The sequence below is a fragment of the Aotus nancymaae genome, unplaced genomic scaffold (genome assembly GCF_030222135.1).
Source record: "Aotus nancymaae isolate 86718 unplaced genomic scaffold, 86718_ANA_hifiasm-v0.15.2.pri h1tg000002l, whole genome shotgun sequence".
NCBI classification, from domain to species: Eukaryota; Metazoa; Chordata; class Mammalia; order Primates; family Aotidae; genus Aotus; species Aotus nancymaae.
In genome coordinates, this window is record NW_026988413.1 from 17,238,100 (window position 1) to 17,259,208 (window position 21,109).

At 48.6% G+C, this 21,109-nt stretch overlaps 1 protein-coding gene and 1 non-coding gene across 2 annotated transcripts; one reads left to right on the forward strand and one right to left on the reverse strand.

The window, feature by feature from the left end:
- Positions 1-4,876: 4,876 nt before the first annotated feature.
- LOC135274599 (U4 spliceosomal RNA) lies at positions 4,877-5,017 on the forward strand. The gene has a single exon (XR_010342388.1). It is a non-coding gene; the product is annotated as a U4 spliceosomal RNA (small nuclear RNA).
- A 10,849-nt stretch (positions 5,018-15,866) lies between these two features.
- DPPA3 (developmental pluripotency associated 3) lies at positions 15,867-16,361 on the reverse strand. The gene is given in 1 exon segment (XM_012447510.2): positions 15,867-16,361. A coding segment is annotated over 1 exon segment (495 nt).
- Positions 16,362-21,109: the final 4,748 nt, after the last annotated feature.

Consider the following 21,109-nt stretch of genomic DNA (forward strand, 5'->3'; position numbering starts at 1 on the left):
TGCAGTTGAGTTTACCCATCTGCAAATAGGGAAGCTGTGAAGATGGAATGAAACCATGTTCCCGTAGCGGGGAAGAAGCCCACACCTCGGCTGGCTTCCCTCCAGGGAGCTGCCACCAACAGCTTCGGTCAGGATCCGGGACTGTGCTTCAGCCACCTGTAAAAAGGGGCAGGGACCCTGAGTGATAAGGTCTGTGCCAAGGAGTGGCCTTCCCTCCCACATCCTGTTCTCAGGGGTGGGTGGATCTTGCTCTTCTCACTGGCTCCTCTAGCTCTGGGGACAGAACAAGGATCTGAACCAAGGTCCTCTTGGAGCCTGTCCTTCTGGCTTCCCTCATCCTCCCGACATGAGCACTGGCAGGTCGGGCCCAGCATGGCCAGGGAAGGGAGGGCCTCTGGATCCTGAAGTTCCGAGCCTCAGCTGTGCCATGCAGCCCAGAGCCCTGGCTGGAGAGGAGTGTCAGGCTCTGCACCATTTGCCTTTATTCTCTGTGCGTGCCAATCCCCAGGAACCCCACAGGAAGGAAGGAGTGGAAGAGCCAGTGCAGAATTCTGGCATTCCTGAGTCCCCTAAATCCCACCTGCACTCTCAATAGTAGAAAAGATGGGAAGATAAAAATAGAAAGCATTGGGGGTATGAGGGAAGGTCAGTGGCACCTCAAACTGCTTCAGGGCCCCCGGAGACGCAAGGAGACTTGATGTGAATTGGAAGGTCCCTCCTCTGGGTGGACGCACACCCACGATGTGCAGCTTAGCTCACAGATAGTGCCTTTGTGCAAACTAGAAAAAGCCCTCAGCCCTCCCTGCGTGGTTGAAGTGCAGCGCACAGCCTGAGTGAAGTCTCCACGGGATGTCACAGGCCTCTTGCACTGCCAGTTTCTCAGCACACACCAGATCGCAGGTATAGCCTTGGGTTCTGCACATTTTGTGTGGCTTATGCGCCAGCTGGGACAATCCAGTTGTATGCCACAGAGCCCATCTTCCCAGACATCAAACATCTCTCCACACCTTTGAGCCTGTGCTGTTGCTTTCTACAATGACAATCGTAGAATCCTGGACCGGCCAGGATTAGAGAGAGATCACTAAGCACCGCTGAAAGGCAGGAGACCAACTTCTAGACACAGGCACCCCAGCGCGGCAGCCTTTGCACCATGTGTGTCCAGCCAGGCTCCCAGCTGCTCTGAGCCTACATCTGGTAACTCATGTTTTCCATGGATATGAACAACAGCACCCTGCCTGTAAGATGTGCCGCTGCAGGGTGGTGTGAGTACAGCAACCACCAGAGCTGGGCAACCTCAGTCTGCATTTAGCTAGATTTGTTCCATCCGCCCAGTGTTGATCCTTATGGCTTTTCTTGAAAAAGTGGATATGGCCACAATGAGTCTGCACTCCTTCCTGGTAACTGAATGCCTGGAGGGGAGTGGTGTCCTCTCCGGCAGCACCATAGGAGTGGCGGTAACCCCAGGCTAACGGAGAGATAGTTCATTATGTACTCCAGAGGCTTCCGGCCTTCGTTTGAGTTCTGTATCATTTATTGCCTGTTAGACTCTGAAAGAGCTACTTCTCTGTGCCTCAGTTTCCTCATTTATCAAACAGGATGCTGAAATAATAGCACCCACCTTACAGGACTGATGTCATCATCAAATAAGTGTGTATAACAGCACATAGTTTGTAATCATAATCACTAAATGTCAGCTCTCATAATGACAACAGGTGAGGTCCCTATGGATAGAGTAGACATTTAGGCAAAACAGTCACAAACACCATTTCATTGTTTTGATGACCCTCGAATTCCCAGCAATAGATGGTAGCTGGCCTAAGGAAAACTGAGTTGGGAAAGTCAATCGTTCTCGTATGAGGCCTCCACCCCGTCCCCCAGTTCTGAGCTGGGCAAGACGAGGAGCCAAGGCTGCCACCCACAACTCCTGGCAATCTGGAAGTTTTTTTGCCAGGGGTTGTGGGTGGCAGCCTTGGCTCCTCGTCTTGCCCAGCTCAGAACGCTGTCTCTGAGACGGGCATGCAGGGACGCACTGTGGACAACCAGTCATGCTCCTAGTCAGCAACTTCAAAGAGCACTGCCCATACCCCAAGGCCTCCATAAGTCATTAGGGGTCTGTCAACGGCTAAGTCCCCCAAGACTTTTTATTTCCAGCTTGACTCCTGCTTGGGATAATGAGTTGCATGATCCTACCGCCCACCAAGTGAAGGAACATTTTATTTGATTATTCCTAAACGTAACTCTCAAGCTTTAAGCAGAGCCCCCACCTCTCCCCAGTTCTCTTTCAGGATTTGGTGAATGAGTTCAAGACCACCCTAACCATAACATACATGATTAAACAGATGTTCTTCCTTCTTAGTCTTTATCTTTCCAGATGGAAGAACCCTTAACACATGACTGTATTTTTATGGCAACTTCACTATTTCCTTGACAATTTTGGCTGCTTCTTTTTCGAGTTTCCCATGGTCTTTCTTCAAGTATAGTAAGCACACAGGACAGAAATCCCTCTCCAACCGCAATCCCCCTCCATCTGATCAATTTTTTATGTTTTTAGTAGAGATGAGGTCTTGCTATGCTGCCCAAGCTTGTCTCCCTTATGTCACATTCTAGTCTGCTTGGATGAGCTTCCAAGCACAAACCGAGAATTTCAGTTCAATATATGCAAATCACAGTCATTGTGTTGAAAAGAACTGGAAAGAGAAGGGATTGGGAGTTGGTGAGAGAAAAGGGTAAAAGCTGTAGGCAGAGTGCTAGCAGCAACATTTTTCAGAGAGGTGTGGGAACAATAAAAGCAGGGAGGTCTTAGAACTCCAACTCAGCACTCTATCCCAGAGCCAGGGCACGCAACTGGGAAGGTGTCCCGCCCAAGAACGCCCTCCAAGGGGGAAGAGGCAGGGGCTGAAATTCAGCCTTCACCTGCTCACCGTGGTCCTGGGTGCTGAGCTACAGCAGCCAGAGGGAGTAAGTGACCTTTTTCTGATTTGCACAAAGACGTTGTGTGGACCAGCAGCAGCCCTGTCTGTTCCTGCATAGGTCAGTATGGGGGCAGCTGTGTCCCACAGACAGAGAGGACAGAGAAACCCAGGTCAGAGCTAGACACTGGGTCCTGACATACTCTGGAATAAAGTTTTCATAATCATTCATCCAGTGAATATTTATTGGACATCTACTATTTGCCTGGCACTGTTTTTTTGTTTTTGTTTTTCTTGAGACAGGATCTTGCTCTGTCAACCATGCTAGAGTTCGGTGGCATGATCATGGCTCACTGCAGCCTCAATCATAGGATCAAGTGATCCTCCCACCTCAGCCTCCTGAATAGCTTGGACTGCGGGCACACACTACCACATCTGACTAATTTTTTATATTTTTGGTAGAGTTGAGGTCTTGCTATGTTGCCCAGACTGGTCTCAACCTCCTGAGCTCAAGTGATTCTCCTGTGTAGGCCTCCCGAAGTGCCAGCACTGTTTTAGGTGTGGAGAAGACAGTGGTGGATAAGACAGACCTGGTTCCTGGTCTCAAAGAGCTTTTATTATAATCAGGGGAAACAAGTTAACAAGGTCAATGTAGACATCACAAGTATCATAATGATCCAGATCAGTGGTTGGCAAACTATCATCTTTGGGCCAAATCTAGCCCTTGACCTGTTTTTGTAAGGCCCATGAGTCAAGAGTGGGGTGTGTGTGTGTGTGTGTGTGTGTGTGTGTGTGTGTATATATATTTTTTTTTTTTTTTTTGAGACAGAGTCTTACTCTGTCGCCCAGGCTGGAGTGCAGTGGCGCGATCTTGGCTCACTGCAACCTCCACCTCCTGGGTTCAGGCGATTCTTCTGCCTTAGCCTCCCGAGTAGCTGGGACTACAGGCATGTGCCACCACACCCGGCTAATTTTTTTTTTTAATTTTTAGTAGAGACGAGCTTTCACCATCTTGCCCAGGCTGGTCTCAAACTCCTGATCTCGTGATTCACTTGCCTCGGCCTCCCAAAGTGCTGGGATGACAGGCGTGAGCCACTGCACCCAGCCAGTTTTTATATTTTTAAAGGATGTAAAACAAAATTCAACAAAAGAACTCTTAGGTGGCATGTGAAGCCTAATTATCTACTATTTAGTCCTTTACTCGGCTAACAGCAACCTCCACCTCCTAGGTTCAAGCGATTCTCCTGCCTCAGCCACCTCAGTAGTTGGGATTACAGGCAAGAGCCACCACACCCAGCTAACTTTGTAGTTTTAGTAGAGACAGGGTTTCACCATGTTGGCCAGGCTGGTCTTGAAGTCCTGACCTCAAATGTTCCACCCACCTTGGCCTCCCGAAGTGCTGGGATTACAGGCGTGAGCCACCGCGCCCTGCCTGTATTGTTTAATTTTTAAACTGACTTTTATTTACATACAGCAGTAAAGTACAGAAAGCTTAAGGACACAGTTTGATGAATTTCAACACCACACACACATACACACACACACACTCCATTATCCAGATCAAGAATGTTCCCAGCCTCCACAAACCAAATATGTAATTGAAAATGTTCTACTAGGCACATTAAAACAATAAAAGTTAAAAGCTGGTGTGTGGTGGCTCATGCCTGTAGTCCCAGCTATTAAGGAGGCTGAGGTGGGAGGACTGCTTGAGGCCAGGAGTTTGTGGCCACCTTGGGCAATACAATGAGACCCCCACCTCTAAAAAAAAATATAGCCGGGTACGGTGGCTTATGCCTATAATCCCAGCACTTTGGGAGGCTGCGGCGAGCAGATCATGAGGCCAGGAGTTCGAGACCAGGCTGACCAACATGGTGAAACCCCATCTCTACTAAAAATACAAAAAAATTAGCCGGGTGTGGTGTTTGCACTCCAGCCTGGGTGACAGAGCGAGACTCCATCTCAAAAAAAAAAAAAAAAAGTGGCAGTATCACAGCCAATGAGATTTATCCAAGGCGCGATTATTACTAATTGAAAACTTTTCCCAATACCCTGCCATGATGACTTGAAATACGGTCGGCATTGGCAATTTTTGGCAGTCTCTACGGGGACTGAATTAAAAAAAAAAAAAAAAAGACAAGGGATGGTGGGGCGTGCCTGTAGTCCTAGCTGCTTAGGAGCCTGAGGCAGGAAAATTGTTTGAGCCCAGGAGTTCCTGGCTGCAGTGAGCTATGACTGTGCCACTGCATTCCAGCCTGGGAGACAGTGAGACGAAAGAAAGAAAAAGAAGAAATAAAAGAAAAGGGAAAGGGGAAAGGGAAAGGGAAAGGGAAAGGGGGGAGGGAGGGAAGGGAAGGAAGGAAGGAAGGGAGAGAGGGAGGGAGGGAGGGAGAGAGAAAGAGCTGAAATTAATTGTAATAATGTATTTGACTTGGCCCCACAGTTCCAAAATATTATTTTAATCATACTATGTTGAAAGAATTAATGATTACATTTTTTTCTGCGTCTTTGAAGTCCAATGTTTGTTTGACACATACAACACATCTCAGTTTGGACTGGCCACACTTCAAGTGCTCAATAGCCCCATGTGGCTAGTGGCTAATGTACTGGACAGTGCAGGTGTAGAAAGCAAGGCCTGATAAATGAAAATGAAGCAAACAGCATCCATTGATAGGAATACAAGTTGTGTAGGATGTAAGCCACTGACTTTGAGTGCCGATTTTTAGTTAGTTTTATCGTAGTGAAAATAAAGTCAGTTCACACCCAGTATCAGTTCCCTAACTCTTTATTCCCCTAAGGCCCTAGGTTACTCAACATAGGATATTCCTACCACCAAGGGTTTTAGTTCCCTTTTGGGTCCTCTTATGAATAGAATTGTCATTCTTCACATTCTTAGGCATGATGGACCTCTGAATGACCGGTTTCCATCTGACCAAAAAGCCTCCAATGTCAGCTTTATTTCAGACTTTTTGGATGGAAGTCATTTTTCATCCATCTCAACCTGGTCTTAACCTGACTGGTCATCTAAATCACTTGAGTATTTAAAACAAAAAAAAACATAACACGCTCCCCGCACCTCCAGAGATGCACTCAGTGATGGGTATTTTTAAAAGGCCTGACAGATGACTGTGATGGGCATTCGGCCTTGGGAACCACTGAGCATCATCTGCTTTGCCAAAAAGACCCAGAAACTTCATCAGGCACCATGGCAGAGACACCAAGACCCCGACTGACAAGTCCTCTAGAAGCAACACTCCTATTAAAAATGTTGTAGCCTTGGCCAGGCTCAGTGGCTCATGCCTGTAAGCCCAGCACGTTGGGAGGCTGAAGCAGGAGAATCACCTGAGGTCAGGAGTTCGAGACCAGCCAGTAAACAAGGTGAAACCCTGTTTCTACTAAACATAGAAAAATTAGCCTGGTGTGGTGGCGTGCGCCTGTAGTCCCAGCTACTTGGGAGGCTGAGGCAGGAGAATCACTTGAACCCAGGAGGAGGAGGTTGCAGTGAGCCAATATTGCACCACTCCAGCCTGGGCAACACAGCAGACTCAAAATAAATAAATAAATAAACAAAATGTTGTAGCCTTGGGGGAGGGGAGGGGTGTTTATTTCCTCAGGGCCGCTATAATGGCAGTGGTGGAGGTAGAGGCTTAAAGGGATAGTCTTGGGTGCAGCCTATTTTAGGCAGGCCAAGCCCAGTCCATGGAACAGGAAGCAGCATCTGCAGGTGGGACCAACAGGAGAGAGGACCACGGGTCTCCAGTTGGCCTGAGGGTGTGAGTAAGGAGGAAATGCACAGTGGGTAATCCATCCGCCCCCACACGCATTCTGTTTTTACTTCTGGTTTTTCTGGCAGTCGGTGGGCTCTCTTCTGAACGCATGGTGTCTAAGAGCAGAGCAAACCTGTGTGGCAAAGGGGCAACCTGAAAGAGGATGATGGGGGTGGGGCTGGAGGGGAGGGGAATAAAACTCAGTCCTTCTGGATTTCATTTTAATCACTGGGTGTGCCCTTGACACCAGGATCATAAAACAGGCCTGGCTTCCTTCCTTTGATGTATTTAAAGAGCCCTGGATTTGTAGTCGGGGTACCTGAGTTCCAGTCCCAAACCCATACTAAGCAGCTGTGCCACTGTGTGCATAGGATTCAACTTACCTGAGCCTCACTTCCTCTGCTGGTAAAATGAGTAATCAAACCTATCTTGTGGGTTACAGTGATGGTAAAGCAACGTATGGCAAAGCAATTTAGAAACGATCAAGCTCGGCACAAAGGCAAGACTACCGTTTACAGAAGGAAAAGTGACGCAGGACCCAGAACAGCGGGAGAAACCCTTCGCCAGCTCCTAGATTCCTCACCGCTGCCCTCCTCCTGTCCTTCCTCCCCCTCCAACTGCCAAGGCAGGGGCCTTACAAACAGCAGGCGCTCTAATCCGTCTGGGTACACACTTGCCCTGGGCTTCTGGGAAGACGCCCCCCTCCCCCGCAACACACACAGATTAAGTCTCCGGTCCGGGACACCAGAAACGTTTCTAATGTCGAGTCCTCACTGCTCGCGGTCTCCCATTGGCTTGGGAACCCCTGAGCCTATTTTTCATTGGCTGGCTGCTGCTGGGATGTGGAGAGGCAGCCTCAGCCGAGGTTCACAGCTGAGAGTCACTTAGGGCTGCGTGCCCTTTGGTGCGCACGCCCCTGAAGCGGCCCGGGGAGTCCCACTGCTCCCTGCGCGCTCCCTGCGAGTCCTGGCCGTGCGCCTGCGGGTCCTGCCCGCCCGCAACAGTAGCCTCCGCTCAGATCGGTCCCTTCATCGCCCAGTCCCGCAATGTACATCTTTCTGGTTCCCCACCCAGAACTGAGCGTCACTCCCCGGGCCACGCACGCGAGCCCGCTTCTGTCACCTTTGTCACTCAGTCCCTTTCCTCACTCCTCCCCCCACCCCGCAGGTTGCAGTGTGCAGTGGCCTCTTGGCTCAGTCCCGAAGAACGCTGGGGTTTAAGTGCACTGAGCCCCAGCTGACAACCGAATAAAGTGGAAACACGTGCGCACCACTCACTGAAAGTGCTTCCACTCCTCAGGACCAGCTCTGCGCCCCCCACGCCCCCCAGCTCCAAGCCAGAGAACCGGCGCTCTCGGTAATACGCCACCCTTCCCCATTGAGCTGTCATTGTTCCCGGGCAGCTCTGGGCGGCGACCCCCCTGCCCGCGCGCCCTGACAGCCCGCGCCAGTCCGGCCCGCCGCCGCGGCCGCGCTCGGGACGCCCTTTCCCCGACTGGGCGGGGTGGGGTGGGGGCGGCGCTGCCAATCGCCGCGCGGCGCACGTGCTGCACGTCTGCGCATCCGGCCCCGCCCGGCCGGCGCGGTGTTAGGTGTGGGGGCGCGGGGCGCCGCGTAGGTGTGGACGCGCGGGGGTCGGGGGATGCGCGCGGTGGAGGGGTTGGTGCTCAGGGCCTGGAGGCGGCGAGATCGCGCCGGGGGGGCAGTGCGAACGCTCAGGGGTGGACTTGCGCAGAGACCTGGGGGTGGCAGGGGAAGTGCGCGTCACCGGGAACCACGGAGGGACCCGAGGGCCCACAAATGGGTCTGTCGTCTCTGCCGCCTCCCTAGGCGATTGCAGAGCGCGGGGAAACTCCCCAGCCGGTGTCAGCCTGGCTGTGTCCCTCTGTCCCTCTCTTACTAGAAACTGGGCGTCCACCGCCAGATCCGTCCAGGGCCCGCGCCCGAAGGCCAGGGAACCGGAGGTCAAAGCTTGGCCTCCTGACACCTGTCCAGGAGAAAGCGGATCTGGTTTGAGGCCCTCCTTCCGCCCGCCCCGCCTCCAGCCCAGAAGAGAAGTATTTCAGGTTGCGATTGTTAAACAGAATCATCAAATGTGTAAACTAAAGGGCAGAAGCCCAGGAATCAAAATAGCCGTGGTGTGGTCTTGACAGGGCAGAGAGGGGTGCCACCTGCTCAGGGCCCGACGCTGATTGAGGACGCGCCCTGGGAGAGGCGGTTTCTGGTGCTCGTTAGTGGAAGGGTGAAATGGGAAGGCAGCAGGGCCGACTTGCTCTCGGCAGAGCGACATTTTCATTCTTGGGTGTGTGTTTTGCCCCCCACCCCAGAGCTCCACGTCCCAGCGTGGAGGCCAGCTGTTTTGTTGTTTACCCTCCTTGAAAGGTATGCTGTAACAGCTTCCGGAAGAGGAGCCCCTTTGAAGTGTGTGCAGGATTGGGGTTCCTCTGACTTCACGGGTGTCTCGGTGGCCCCTTTGATGTGGTGGTGACAGGGCTTAGCAGAGACTGGCTATGGGGCTAGCAGATCAAACTCCAGTCCAAGGTCACCTCTACCAGGATAGACATATTGAAGGGCAGATTGAAACAGGCCAAAAAGAATCTCAAAACTTTGCCTTTCCTGGTTTGTTCATGTTTTCATTAATGCAGTACCTACTTTTCAAATGTGTTATTCGATTCTTTATGCCTATGAAATAACATTGGAAAACCTTGGGTGAAAGTGCTGTAGCTACATTTATTTGGTTTAATTCTCACAATAATGATTAGGTGGCTATTATCCCCACTTTATAGAAGAGAAATTGAAGACTTAGGGTCATACGGCTGTGTCACTGAACACCTTCTTGAACTGCTCCTTCTCTAAAAGTTAACTGGTTGAATTAAATGAGTGAAACCTCACAAAACAGATGAGTGCCTGGCACACGGTAAATGTGCAATGAACGGTTAGCTGTTCTTGTCACTTTTTATTACAAATAAGCTTAAAAGTTCTCTGTATTGCTGTGGCAAGTTCTGCAAGGATCTTAGGTAGCAGATCTTAAAGAATTCTTTTAGAACTGTTTTAGGGTTTTGCTTTTCTCTAGTTAGAACTGTCTCCAAATGGTATTGGAGTTTCTGAGTAAGATGCTTTCAGTCAAAATATACGATGTCTTGGCCGGGCACAGTGGCTCACACCTGTAAACCCAGCACTTTGGGAGGCTGAGGCGGGTGGATCACGCACGAGGTCAGGAGTTCAAGATCAGCCCGGCCAAGATGGTGAAACCCCGTCTCTACTAAAAATACAAAAAATTAGCAGGGCCTAGTGGTGGCTGCCTGTAATCCCAGCTACTTGGGAGGCTGAGGCAGAGAATTGCTTGAACCGGGGAGGCGAAGGTGGAGTGCAGTGAGCCAAGATTGTGTCACTGCACTCCAGCCTGGGCAACACAGTGAGACTCCATCTGAAAAAAATATATATAATGTCTGTCCCTAGAGATCCACTCCCAGGCTTTATGTTCCTCCCTTGCCCACTGTAGAACATTATCGAAAACAACCTACTGAGCCCTCGGCTGGGTGCTTGGGCATCCATGCGTTTAAAATGGAATGGAATATGGGTTTCTGTTTTTGCTTTTGTTTTTATGGCATGGGTAACGTAACTTGACTTTGTCTTTAAAAATTTCACAAAACTTATTTACTAAGTCACTTTTTAAATGTGTTTTAAAAGTGCTGCTTTTGGGTTGAAGGGTGTCCTCCTAAAGGCCCTGCTGAGTTAAGAGACTAATAGGAATCATGTGAGTGAGGCAGAGTGGGATGAAGGCTGTTACAGAGACAGATGTGCTCTGGGAGGCCAGGAGGAAAGCAGGCAGCTTGAGCTGCCTAGCTGGGTGTTAGCAGGACAGAAGCAGCAGGATGCAGAAGCACTGATAGCTCAGATGCATGGCACAGCCCTAATGGGGGCTTCTACCTTTTTTTTTTTGAGATGGAGTCTCACTCTGTTGCCCAGGCTGGAGTATAGTGATGCGATCTCGGCTCACTGCAACCTCTGCCTCCCAGGTTCAAGAGATTCTCCTGCTTCAGCCTCCCAAGTAGCTGGGATTACAGGCACCAGCCACCATGCCTGGCTAATTTTTTTTTTTTTTTTTTTTTGTATTTTTAGTAGAGATGGGGTTTCACCACGTTGGCTAAGCTGGTCTCGAACTCCTGACCTCAGCTGATCCACCAGCCTGGTCTCCCAAAGTGCTGGGATTACAGGCTTGAGCCACCGTGCCTGGCTCTTTTTTTTTTTTTTTTTTTAATTAAATAGAGACAGGGTCTCCCTGTGTTGCCCAGGCTGGTCTCGAACTCCTGGGCCCAAGGGATCCTTCTGCTTTGATCTCCCAAAAGGCTAGGATTACCGGTGTGAGCCCCCACGCCCAGCCCAGCAGGGGGCCTCTTTTTTGAGTCAAAGGCTGTTGGGAGGTCTGGCACAGCCAGGCTTTGCTCTGGACGTGATACAATGAAAGAAGATAAAAAGGAATAACACCTGGTAATAGTAGAATAGTAACAAATGGTATGTATTGAATACCTCCTGTGTTCTAGGCACTGTGCTAGGAGATTCACATGCTTTATGTCATGTAAGCCTATGATGTGGGTTATTATTATTAGATTATTAGTCCCACTTTACAGGTAGGGAAACAGGCACAGGGAGGTTAAGTTGTCCATTACCTAACTAGTTAAAGTGAGCAGAGGCCTCAGGCTCCTAGTGTGCTCAGCCACTGGAGGAAGACCCTTTTGTGCTGAGATTCACTTTACAAGTTCTATTATGGGGGAAGTTAGGGACTTCCTGGTTTCAATTCATCTAAGGCAAGATTCTCCAGCCCATGAGCTGCATGCAACCCAGGATGGCTTTGAATACAGCCCAACACAAATTTGTAAACTTTCTTTAAATGTCATGAGACTTTTTTCTGGTGATTTATTTTTATTTATTTATGTTAGTTCATCAGCTATTATTAGTGTATTTTATGTGTGGCCCAAAACAATTCTTCTTTTTCCAGTGTGGCTCAGGGAAGCCAAAAGATTGGACACCCCTAATCTAAGGAGAAGAAGCTTTTGGAAAGGACTGGCTGGATCAGTGGGTGAGGGAGAACAGATAAACCTCAACTGGCAAGCAGGGATCTGTGCAAAGGAATCAGCACACAGGCACAGCAGCACCCCAGGGCAACAGGTGTTAATATGGGGGGCTGCAGGTGGGAGCAAGAGTACCTTTCAGTGGGTGTGTGTTCAGGGAGAAATGAAGAGAGTTGGGGCTATGGCAGAGTTGAATTGGGATCTCTGGGGGCAAGTGTACCAGTCAGTGTTGTAGGAAGGCAGCCAGGCTAAGTAATACACAGGACCTGCAGGGTGGCCAATTTGTTTTAAAGTATATAACAATAACACTCCACAGTTTTAACAGTTTGATGGGCTCAATTGTGTTCCTCCTACTGCCACCCACCTCCTTTTTTTTTTTTTTTTTTTCTGGTGAGAGAGGGCTCTTTTCACGAGTTGGGGATGGGATCCTGAGAATGCTGTCCTCTGGGGTGGGAGGGGTGGTGGGACCCATGAGGCATGTGTTTTTTTGTGTGCAAAAGGTCACTTTGCATAAAGGAGGCCCCAGCACAGGGGTCGAGCTGTGGTGGATCAAAGAGTGTGCCAATGGCGAGTGCCACGCTCACGGGAGCCATGGGGATTGGCGGCCAGGGGTGGACGTGCAGAGGGTTCAAGGACTGCGGAACAACGAGGGCTTACACTGGCGCATGTGCCGAGGCTGAAGAGCAGAGGAGGGACTTCAGATGAGCAGTGTGGGAGTTTGGGTGATTCATATGCTGACGTCCTTGCCCCCAGTACCTCAGAATGTAATGTTATTTGGAAATAGGGTCATTGCACATATAATTAGTTAAGACAAGGTCATACTGGAGTAGGGTGGTCCTGATCCATTAGGCCAGGTGCAGTGTCCCATGCTTTGGGAGGCTGAAGTAGGAGGATTGATTGGCCCAGGAGTTTGAGACCAGCCTGGACATTATAGTGAGACCCCATCCCTACAGAGAATACAAATTTTTTTTTAAAACTAGCCAGGTGCTGCTGGGCGCAGTAGCTCGTGCCTGTAATCCCAGCACTTTGTGAGGCCAAGGTGGGCAGATCACCTGAGGTCAGGAGTTCGAGACCAGTTCAGCCAACGTAGTGAAACCTTGTCTCTATTAAAAATACAAAAAATTAGCTGCATGTGCTGGCAGGCACCTGTAATATACCACCTACTCAGGAGGCTAAGGCAGGACAATTGCTTGACCCCAGGAGGCGGAGGTTGTAGTGAGCCAAGATCACTCCATTACACGCCAGCCTGGGTGACAGTGTGAGACTCTGTCTCAAAAAAAAAAATCAACAAAACAAACAAAAACACTAGCCAGGTACAGTGTCATGTGCCTGTGGCCCCAGCTTACTCAGGAGGCTGAGGCAGAAGGATCGCTTGAGCTTGGGAGGTCAAGGCTACAGTGAGCTATGATTGCACCACTATACCCCAACCTGGGTAACAGAGTGAGACTCCATCTCCAAAATAAAAATCAAAACTAAAGAAGGAAATTTGGGCACAGATATGCACACAGGGAGAATGGCATGTGAAGATGAAGGCAGAGATCAAGGTGCTGCTTCTATGCACAAAGGAACCCTTGCTGGCACCACCAGCAGCTCGGAGAGGCCTGGAACAGATTCTCGCTCATAGCCCTCCGAGGGAACCCATCCTCCGACCTCCGGACCTCGGCCGTCCAGCCTCCAGATCTGTAAGACAATGCTTTGCTGTTGTTTAAGCCGCCCAGTCTGAGTAATACACGTGGCCGCGTATCCGATGGCAGCCCTAGCTGTGATAGAGCCCTGAGATTTTTGAAACCTGCCTTTGTAGAGGCTGAGAGAATCTGTTTTCTTTCATTTACTTTTTTCTTTTTTTGAGACAGGGTCTTGCTCTGTCACAAAGGCTGGATTGCAGTGGCGTGATCATGACTCATTGCTGCCTCTATTTCCCAGGCTCCTGAGTGGCTGGGACTACAGGCACGCATCACCATGCCTGGCTAACTTTTTAGATTTTTTTTTTATCGATGGGGTCTTACTATGTTACCCAGGCTGGTCTTGAACTCGGGCTAAAGTGATCTGCCCACCTTGGCCTCTCAAATTGTTGGGACTTTAAGTGTGAGCCACCATGCCTGGCCAGGACCTGTTTTATATAAAATTATCTCTTTAACAGAATGCTACATGTACATAGCTTTAAAAAGCAAAGTAGAATAAGTATATAAAAATTATAATGAAAAATTACAATTGCTCTCAGCCTCTTATTCCCCAAGGCTCTCTTCCTGGAGGCAGGCACTGCCAACTCTGCAGCCATTTTTCTTGTATTTTCTACCATTTTTCTTAACACTATGCTTACATTAGTATTTCTTTTTTTTCTTGAGATGGATTCTCACTCTGTTGCTCAGGCTGGAGTACAGTGGCATGACCTTGGCTCACTGCAAACTCTGCCTCCCGGGTTCAAGCAATTCTCCTGCCTTGGCCTCCCAAGTAGCAGGGATCACAGGTGTGCACCACTCTGCCTGGCTAATTTTTGTATTTTTAGCAGAGACAGGGTTTAACTATGTTAGTCAGGCTGGTCTCGAACTTCTGACCTCAGGTGATCCACCTGCCTCGGCCTCCCAAAGTGCTCGGATTACAGGTGTGAGCCACCGCTCCCGGCCACATTACTAGTTCTTGATATTCAAGTTTGCACATTACTTGTTAACTTCCAATCGTGGTAGCGGAGGAGATGCTCTCCTTCCCTTACCCTCTTCTGTATTCTTGCATCCCAGTATTTTATGAAATAAATGACTACTGTTCACATTATTGGGAGGCAAACTTCTCACCCCTGAGCCACGTAGTGTTCTCGGATGACACTCCGTGATTGAACAGCCCTTTTCTCCCTCTGGTCTTAAAGGCAGCTCTTCTTTTTTGCATTTGTCTGATTTTCTCTAAACCTACATGTTCCCCCAGTGCCCTAGCACCTCTGCCATGCTGCAATCAGCAGTATTTTTCAGCTCTTCACCCTTTATTTTTTCCCTAGGCAGTCCCTCTGGCCCCCTCCTCCAAGGTGGACAGAGGTGGCTTAGGCCGCAGCATGGCTCAACTCCTGGGAGGGAGGAGAAGATGTCTTTTGAAAGTGGCCAGCAGTTTTCTTTTTCTTTTTTTTTTTTTTGAGGGAGTCTTGCTCTGTCTCCCAGGCTGGAGTGCAGTGGCACGATCTCGGCTCACTGCAACCTCTGCCTCCTGGGTTTAAGTGATTCTCCTGCCTTAGCCTCCTGAGTAGCTGGGATTACAGGTATACACCACCATGCCTGGCTAATTCTTTTTGTATTTTTAGTAGAGACAGGGTTTCACCATGTTGGTCAGGCTGGTCTTGAATTCCTGACCTCATGATCCACCCTCCTCAGCCTCCCAAAGTGCTGGGATTATAGGCGTGAGCCACTGCATCTGGTGAAAGTGGCCAGCAGTTTTTTGGGTTTGGAGGTAAATGTTTCAGTTCACTGTGCGGGTGAAGTCCTTTGGTTTCATGAAGGCCTCCGGGACGGGCGGCTGCGTTCCCCCATGAGGGGCTTCATGGTTCTGGCTTGAGCGTGTTAATCAGACATTCAGGCTGAGCCAGCATTGAGTCCAGGTGAGATGTTGCTGAAGGTGTGAAGGACTGAGCTCACTACTGTGGAAGTTTTTTTTTTTTAAAGTACTCAAATGTCAACTTCGTTGTTTCTGTATATACACATTTTTGTATTGAAAACTGTAAAAATAGTGTAAAGTTTCCTCTTACTGCAACACAAATTTTTGAAAGTCAGAAAATCTAATTTTTGTGCTGTAGCCAAACTGATGCTTCCTTTATCCACAAGTAACTTTGCTTCAATTTCTTGATGTTGGGTTTCAGCTCACTGACTTTGGGCTTCTGAAACACATGGGATTACTTATATCCTCTTGGCTTCTTTGGGTCAAATAAAAGAGTAGAGCTAAAGTTACATACAGTCAAACTACACAGGTCCCTTATAAATTACAAGTATCATAGTAGGAAGAAAAAGATACGAGAAAAATATATCCTAGAATTCATTATCAAAATTATTGGTGTATAGTCTATACTATTCTAGAGTAGCCTTCTTGGTCTGCTGTATAAAATTACCAGCAAGAAAAAAAAGTGCAAGAATACGGTTTTCACATGTCTTATGGGCGAAGTGGCTTGGTGTCATAATTCCCTATTCTAGCATTCTCAGAAGGATCCCATCCACTAGACACGCAGAAACTGCAGGGACGTTTGAATGTTCCTCTTTTTGGTGCATTCTTAACTCCCTTAAGCCCAGTGTTCGTTAGTGTTCTTTCATGCTGCCTAGAACCTCTGCCGAGTAACATGTATCTGAATCTTGCCATCCTTTCTCTCTGCACAGACAGTAATAATGTTTTTACTCCTCCCCTCCTGTAAGACGAGTCATCCCCGATTTCCCTGAGGATTGCTGCTCCTGTAAACTGTCAGTGGAGTGAACCCTCTGGTAGAGGGGAAGGGAATTCAGTACTAGCGTTGAGAGTCAGCTGATTAAGGTTCTTTATCAATGTCTCGGAGAAGTTTTGAGAGACCCCTGAATCATCCCGGGAATTTTCTTCGGTGAGCGTTTGTGAAGACTCTGGGATGAAGGTTGGATTAGACTTCTGTGTTGGGTCCATCCTGGTCTTGACACAACACTAAGCTTCTCCTGGATCTTTGAAACCCAGCAGAAACTGAGGATGGACCTTCAAATTGCTACAAGGTATCCTGGAAAGAGGCTGAAAACCAGAGCTCCAAGGAATGGTGGGAAGTTGGTGTTTTTGTCGGTGGTTGTTTTTTGGCAGGGTGTGGGAGTTGTGCTGAAAGTTGCTTGCAGGAGATAAAGGTGTGGCTGAGCGTGGGAAGGTGCGTTTTCCCCATCTGTGCACAGAATCAGCCCTGCTGGGTCACACAGGGTGTAGGGGTCTAGAGCACTGATGGAGCCCCTGACCTGGAGCCCGGTAGCTTTATGGGCCCTGTGCCATTAGAGACAGTGGCCCCAAGGCTTGAGGTGGACCTCAAGCCACAGAAGCCAGGGCAGAAAAAGGATACGATGATGACTTGAGACTAATTGGTTCAACAGATGTAGGGGACCCTTTCGAGGCCCCCCTGAAGGAACCAGTGAAGACTTCTGCAGGGCTGGGGGCTGAAGGTCTGTGTTCATCTGGGCCCTCAGAATCACTGTGACTTGGGGTATCAGTGCAAAGGGATCTCACGTCTCCCTAGACTGCTGGAAACTGGGCATACGAGCATATTGCCTTCAGAGTGATTCACAGTGATAGGCAGGGTATTTTTACCCACATTGACAGCCAAGGAGTCTGAATCTCAAAGAGGCTTCGGTCACTAAGTGGGAGGAGAATGAGACCCTAAGTCACGTGCTTTCCCACTTGCATGGATGATGGAAGTCACGTTGCTGGAAAGTAACAGGGGAAGTAACGGCCTCATTGGATCATTTAGGGTCCTAGGAATGAAGTAATTATTATGTTCAGTCCTGGGAATTGCATTTTAAGAGAAACAAGAATAAAGGATAACACTTCCTTCCTAGAGGGAAATCAGCTTCGTGAAACAGACGGGGTGTGCCTTTTTTGGCTTTTGTAACATTAGAGCGTCCTCCCTGGTCAGTGTTAGCAGCCCTGGGAAACAGAGTTCTCTAGGGCTTCCACACAACGATCCCAGTGTTGTCACCGGGCACCTGGTATGCTCAGTGGCATGGGCGAGTGTGGCTGTTGTCTGCCCAGGGCCATCATCCATTAGCTAATGTCCCCTGTAGACAAGCACGCTTCTGTTGCAGCCTGATAAGTGAGGTGACTGTAGATGTCATGCATGACTAGTTCACCCTTCTCAGGAAGTGAACTTCTTTTTGCCTCAGTTTCACAAATATGGGGTTCATGAAGTCTCCCATCCCATCCCAGCTAGCTGCCCTGATGGGATGAGGCACTGACAACCGGCCATGTTCCTTCTGCAAACGGGGACAATGTCGCCTTGCCCGCTCCCTTCCCAGCTCTGGGGCTAGAGTGTGAAAGGCAGGGTAGTGCTTTAGTGACTGGGGGGCTGTTGATCTTAGACACCAGTGCTGTGATTCCTAGGATGCTTCTCATCAGTGGGATGCAAATGGGGGTCTCCCACGTTCTGGTCTCTCCAGTCAGGTTGAATTTGTTGTGTTTTGTTTTTTTTTGAGATGGAGTCTGGCTCTGATGCCCAGGCTGGAGTGCAGTGGCTTGATCTCAGCTCACTGCAAACTGCCTCCCAGGTTCAAGCGATTCTCCAGCCTCAGCCTCCTGAATAGCTGGGATCATAAGCACCCGCCCCCAAGCCTGGCTAATTTTTGTATTTTTCATAGAGATGGGGTTTCACCATGTCAGCCAGGCTGGTCTTGAACTCCAGACCTCAGGTGATCTGCCTGCCTCAGCCTCCCAAAATCCTGGGATTACAGCCACCATACCCAGCCAAATTTGTTGCTTTTTAATAGGAAAGTCCTTACAGATGTTTCAAGGTTCCCATATTCTAATGATTTTTTAATTCCTGTTGAATTCTAACCTCTTTACATTTACAGATTTGTTTTTGCCTCACTCACAGCTACTATCTGTATTTTTACTGAGCTTCTTTGGACAAGTGAAGGAGCTTCTTTTTCTGATTTCTTTTGATTTTCGGTGACTTGCATTTCGAGCTCATAATTACACAACCTCAGGGGTTTTCTGGGGTTAGGGGAAAATGGCAGCATAAAGGCTCAGGAAGTGGCTGGGCTTTGGGAGTCCTGGAAATAGAGTCCAGAACACAGACTTAGAAAACCCTGATGAACCTGTGTGACCTAACCCTCTGAGGACTGAGCTATGTTGCCTCTCCTGGCCCTGGAAATACAGCACACAGGAAGCAGGAAGTTGCTGGCCATACCTTCCCAAGCCCCAGAGATGCATTCAGGCTGTATATTTGAGGATTGTCGTTGAGGCTTAGAGAAAATTGTTGAAGCTATTCCCGTTTGTGTCAGTTAGTTTAGCTGCAACAACCACAACTTAAACAAGATATATGAAATTGTTTCTCGTGTACATAGTTGAAGTCTATCATGTCAGTTTCCCCATTACTCAGGTTCTTTCCAGTTTTCTGGCTGCCTTCCCTAGGCTGTGTCTCATCCTCATGGTCCAAACTGACTGCTGGAGCTCCAGCCACCACATTTGACTTCCAAGCAGCAGGACAGAGGAAAGGGAGAAGAAGGACCTATGTTCTTTTCCTTGGAAGAACCATACTGTATTTTTGCTTACATCTCATTGGCTAGAACTTAAAATGGCCATTCCAAATTGAAGAGAGGCTGAGAAATTTAGTCCTTTGGCAGGGATCAGTGTTACTCTGAATAAATTTGGGGTTTGTTACTAAGTGGGAGAAGGGGTATTGCTACTGGGTTGGGTTAAGCAGCTAGCAGATTATAGAAAGCTGGGTTTAGTAGCTGTGAAATAAACAGGTTATTGAGGTTTGTAATTCATTTATGCTCTCCTTGTAACCCTAAGCAGATCACTTTACTTTCTTGAGCTTCAAAATTTTCATTAAAAAAAAAAAAAGACTGTGATTAATATCTGTGGTTGTTAAAGTGTGTTCAGAGAAGTTCTGGAGTTTCTTGGAGGCGACTCAGAGTTTATTGGGAATAACCAAAGCTGAGGTAAGAGTCCAAGTAAGGACTTCCCGGTCCCCTTCCCTCCGCTCCAACCAGACCAGCTCTCTTCTCTCTGCTTTTTTAAGTCACCACGGCTCTCAGCAGCTCTAAAGCTCCATGCCAGGTGCGAAACTTCAGGAGCAACTGTGGAAAGTTTCTGGTTTTGAGAGAAGCAAGTTGGACAGGTTATGTAGGTTCAGGTTTCTGTGGTTCCGGTAGAGGACCATGTTTCTGTAATTGTGAAAATCTAGGGCGGTATCAGGAAAAAGCCTGGTCCTCTTTCTCTAATTCCGGAGGCATTGGACATAACTTTCTTGTCTCTGGGGGCTTTAGAATATATTCCCTGGGTCTGGAATGAAAAGAAAATGAATGCTGGAGTACGATCCAGGTTTGTTTCCCTGTTCCGCCTTTTATTGCTTGTTGTAAAATTTCTCTGAGCCTTGGCATACTCATCTATGCAATGGGAATAGTAATGCCTACTCAGGACTACTGTGAAAATGAAACATAATCAAGTATGTAAGCTTAGTAGGCTGTGAGTAAACGTTCATTTACTGTAATGTCATCTGTTCATCAGAGGGCCCCACGCCCTGGGGTGGGGCGGGTACAGTAGGGAGGCCTGGGCTTAATGATTCAGCCACCTGGTTCGTGAGGCTCAAGATAAAATTGATGCACTGGGACTCCAGAGCATCACCCTGAGCAGGTGTGCGGGCTGATCGCCTGTCTCATGCGGGTGTGGTGTTCTTTTCAATCTAGAGTGTTGAAGAACCAACCAAATCCTGCATCTGGGCTTTGGTTGGGAAGGTGTTGTCTCTCTGAAATTTTTACTCTTTCATCGTCAATTAAATACTCTGAAATCTTTTCCATCTTGAAACAAAATAAAACTCTTTCCCTCTAGGCGGATGACTCTTCCTGCCTATGTCTTTTTGTTTTGTTTTGTTTTGTTTTGAGACAGTCTTTCTTGGTTGCTCAGGCTGGAGTGCAGTGGCCTAATCTTGGCTCACTGCAACCTCTGCCTCCTGTGTTCGAGTGATTCTCCTGCCTCAGCCTCCCAAGTAGCGGGCATTACAGGCGTGCGCCACCACGCCTGGCTAACTTTTGTATTTTTAGTAGAGATGGGGTTTTACCACGTTGGCCAGGCTCTTCTTGAACTCCTGACCACAGGTGATCCACCTGCCTTGGCCTCCCAAAGTGCTGGGATTACACATGTGAGCCACTGTGCCCTGCCCCTGCCTGTGTCTTTTTTCACTGCTAAGAACTTTGACTAAGTTGTTTACACCCACCGCCTCTCCTTTCTGACCACCTGTGCTCCTGTGAGCTGGTTTGTGCCAAAAAATTTCCGCTGAAACTGTTCTTGCTGAGGTCTCAAACAACCCCAATAAGCAATTTCAGTTTGATATGACCTGAATGTCCCTGGTTTCTTGGGCTTCCTGAGGCCACCCTTTAATAAAGTTAAAGTTCAGTGTGTAAATGTTCATCATGTGTGTAAGTCCAGTGTGATCCCCAATATTTCTGAGGATCCTCTGCCTCAGAGGGGATATGGGTTGATGTAGATGCATGTCTTTTTTTTTTTTTTTTTTTGAGATGGAATCTTGCTCTGTCACACAGGCTGTCGCCCAGGCTGGTACACAATCTCGGCTCATTGCAACCTCCACTCTCAAGTTCAAACGATTCTTGTGCCTCAGCCTCCTGAGTAGCTGGGATTGCAGGCACCCACAACCACACCACCTGATTTTTGTATTTTTAGTA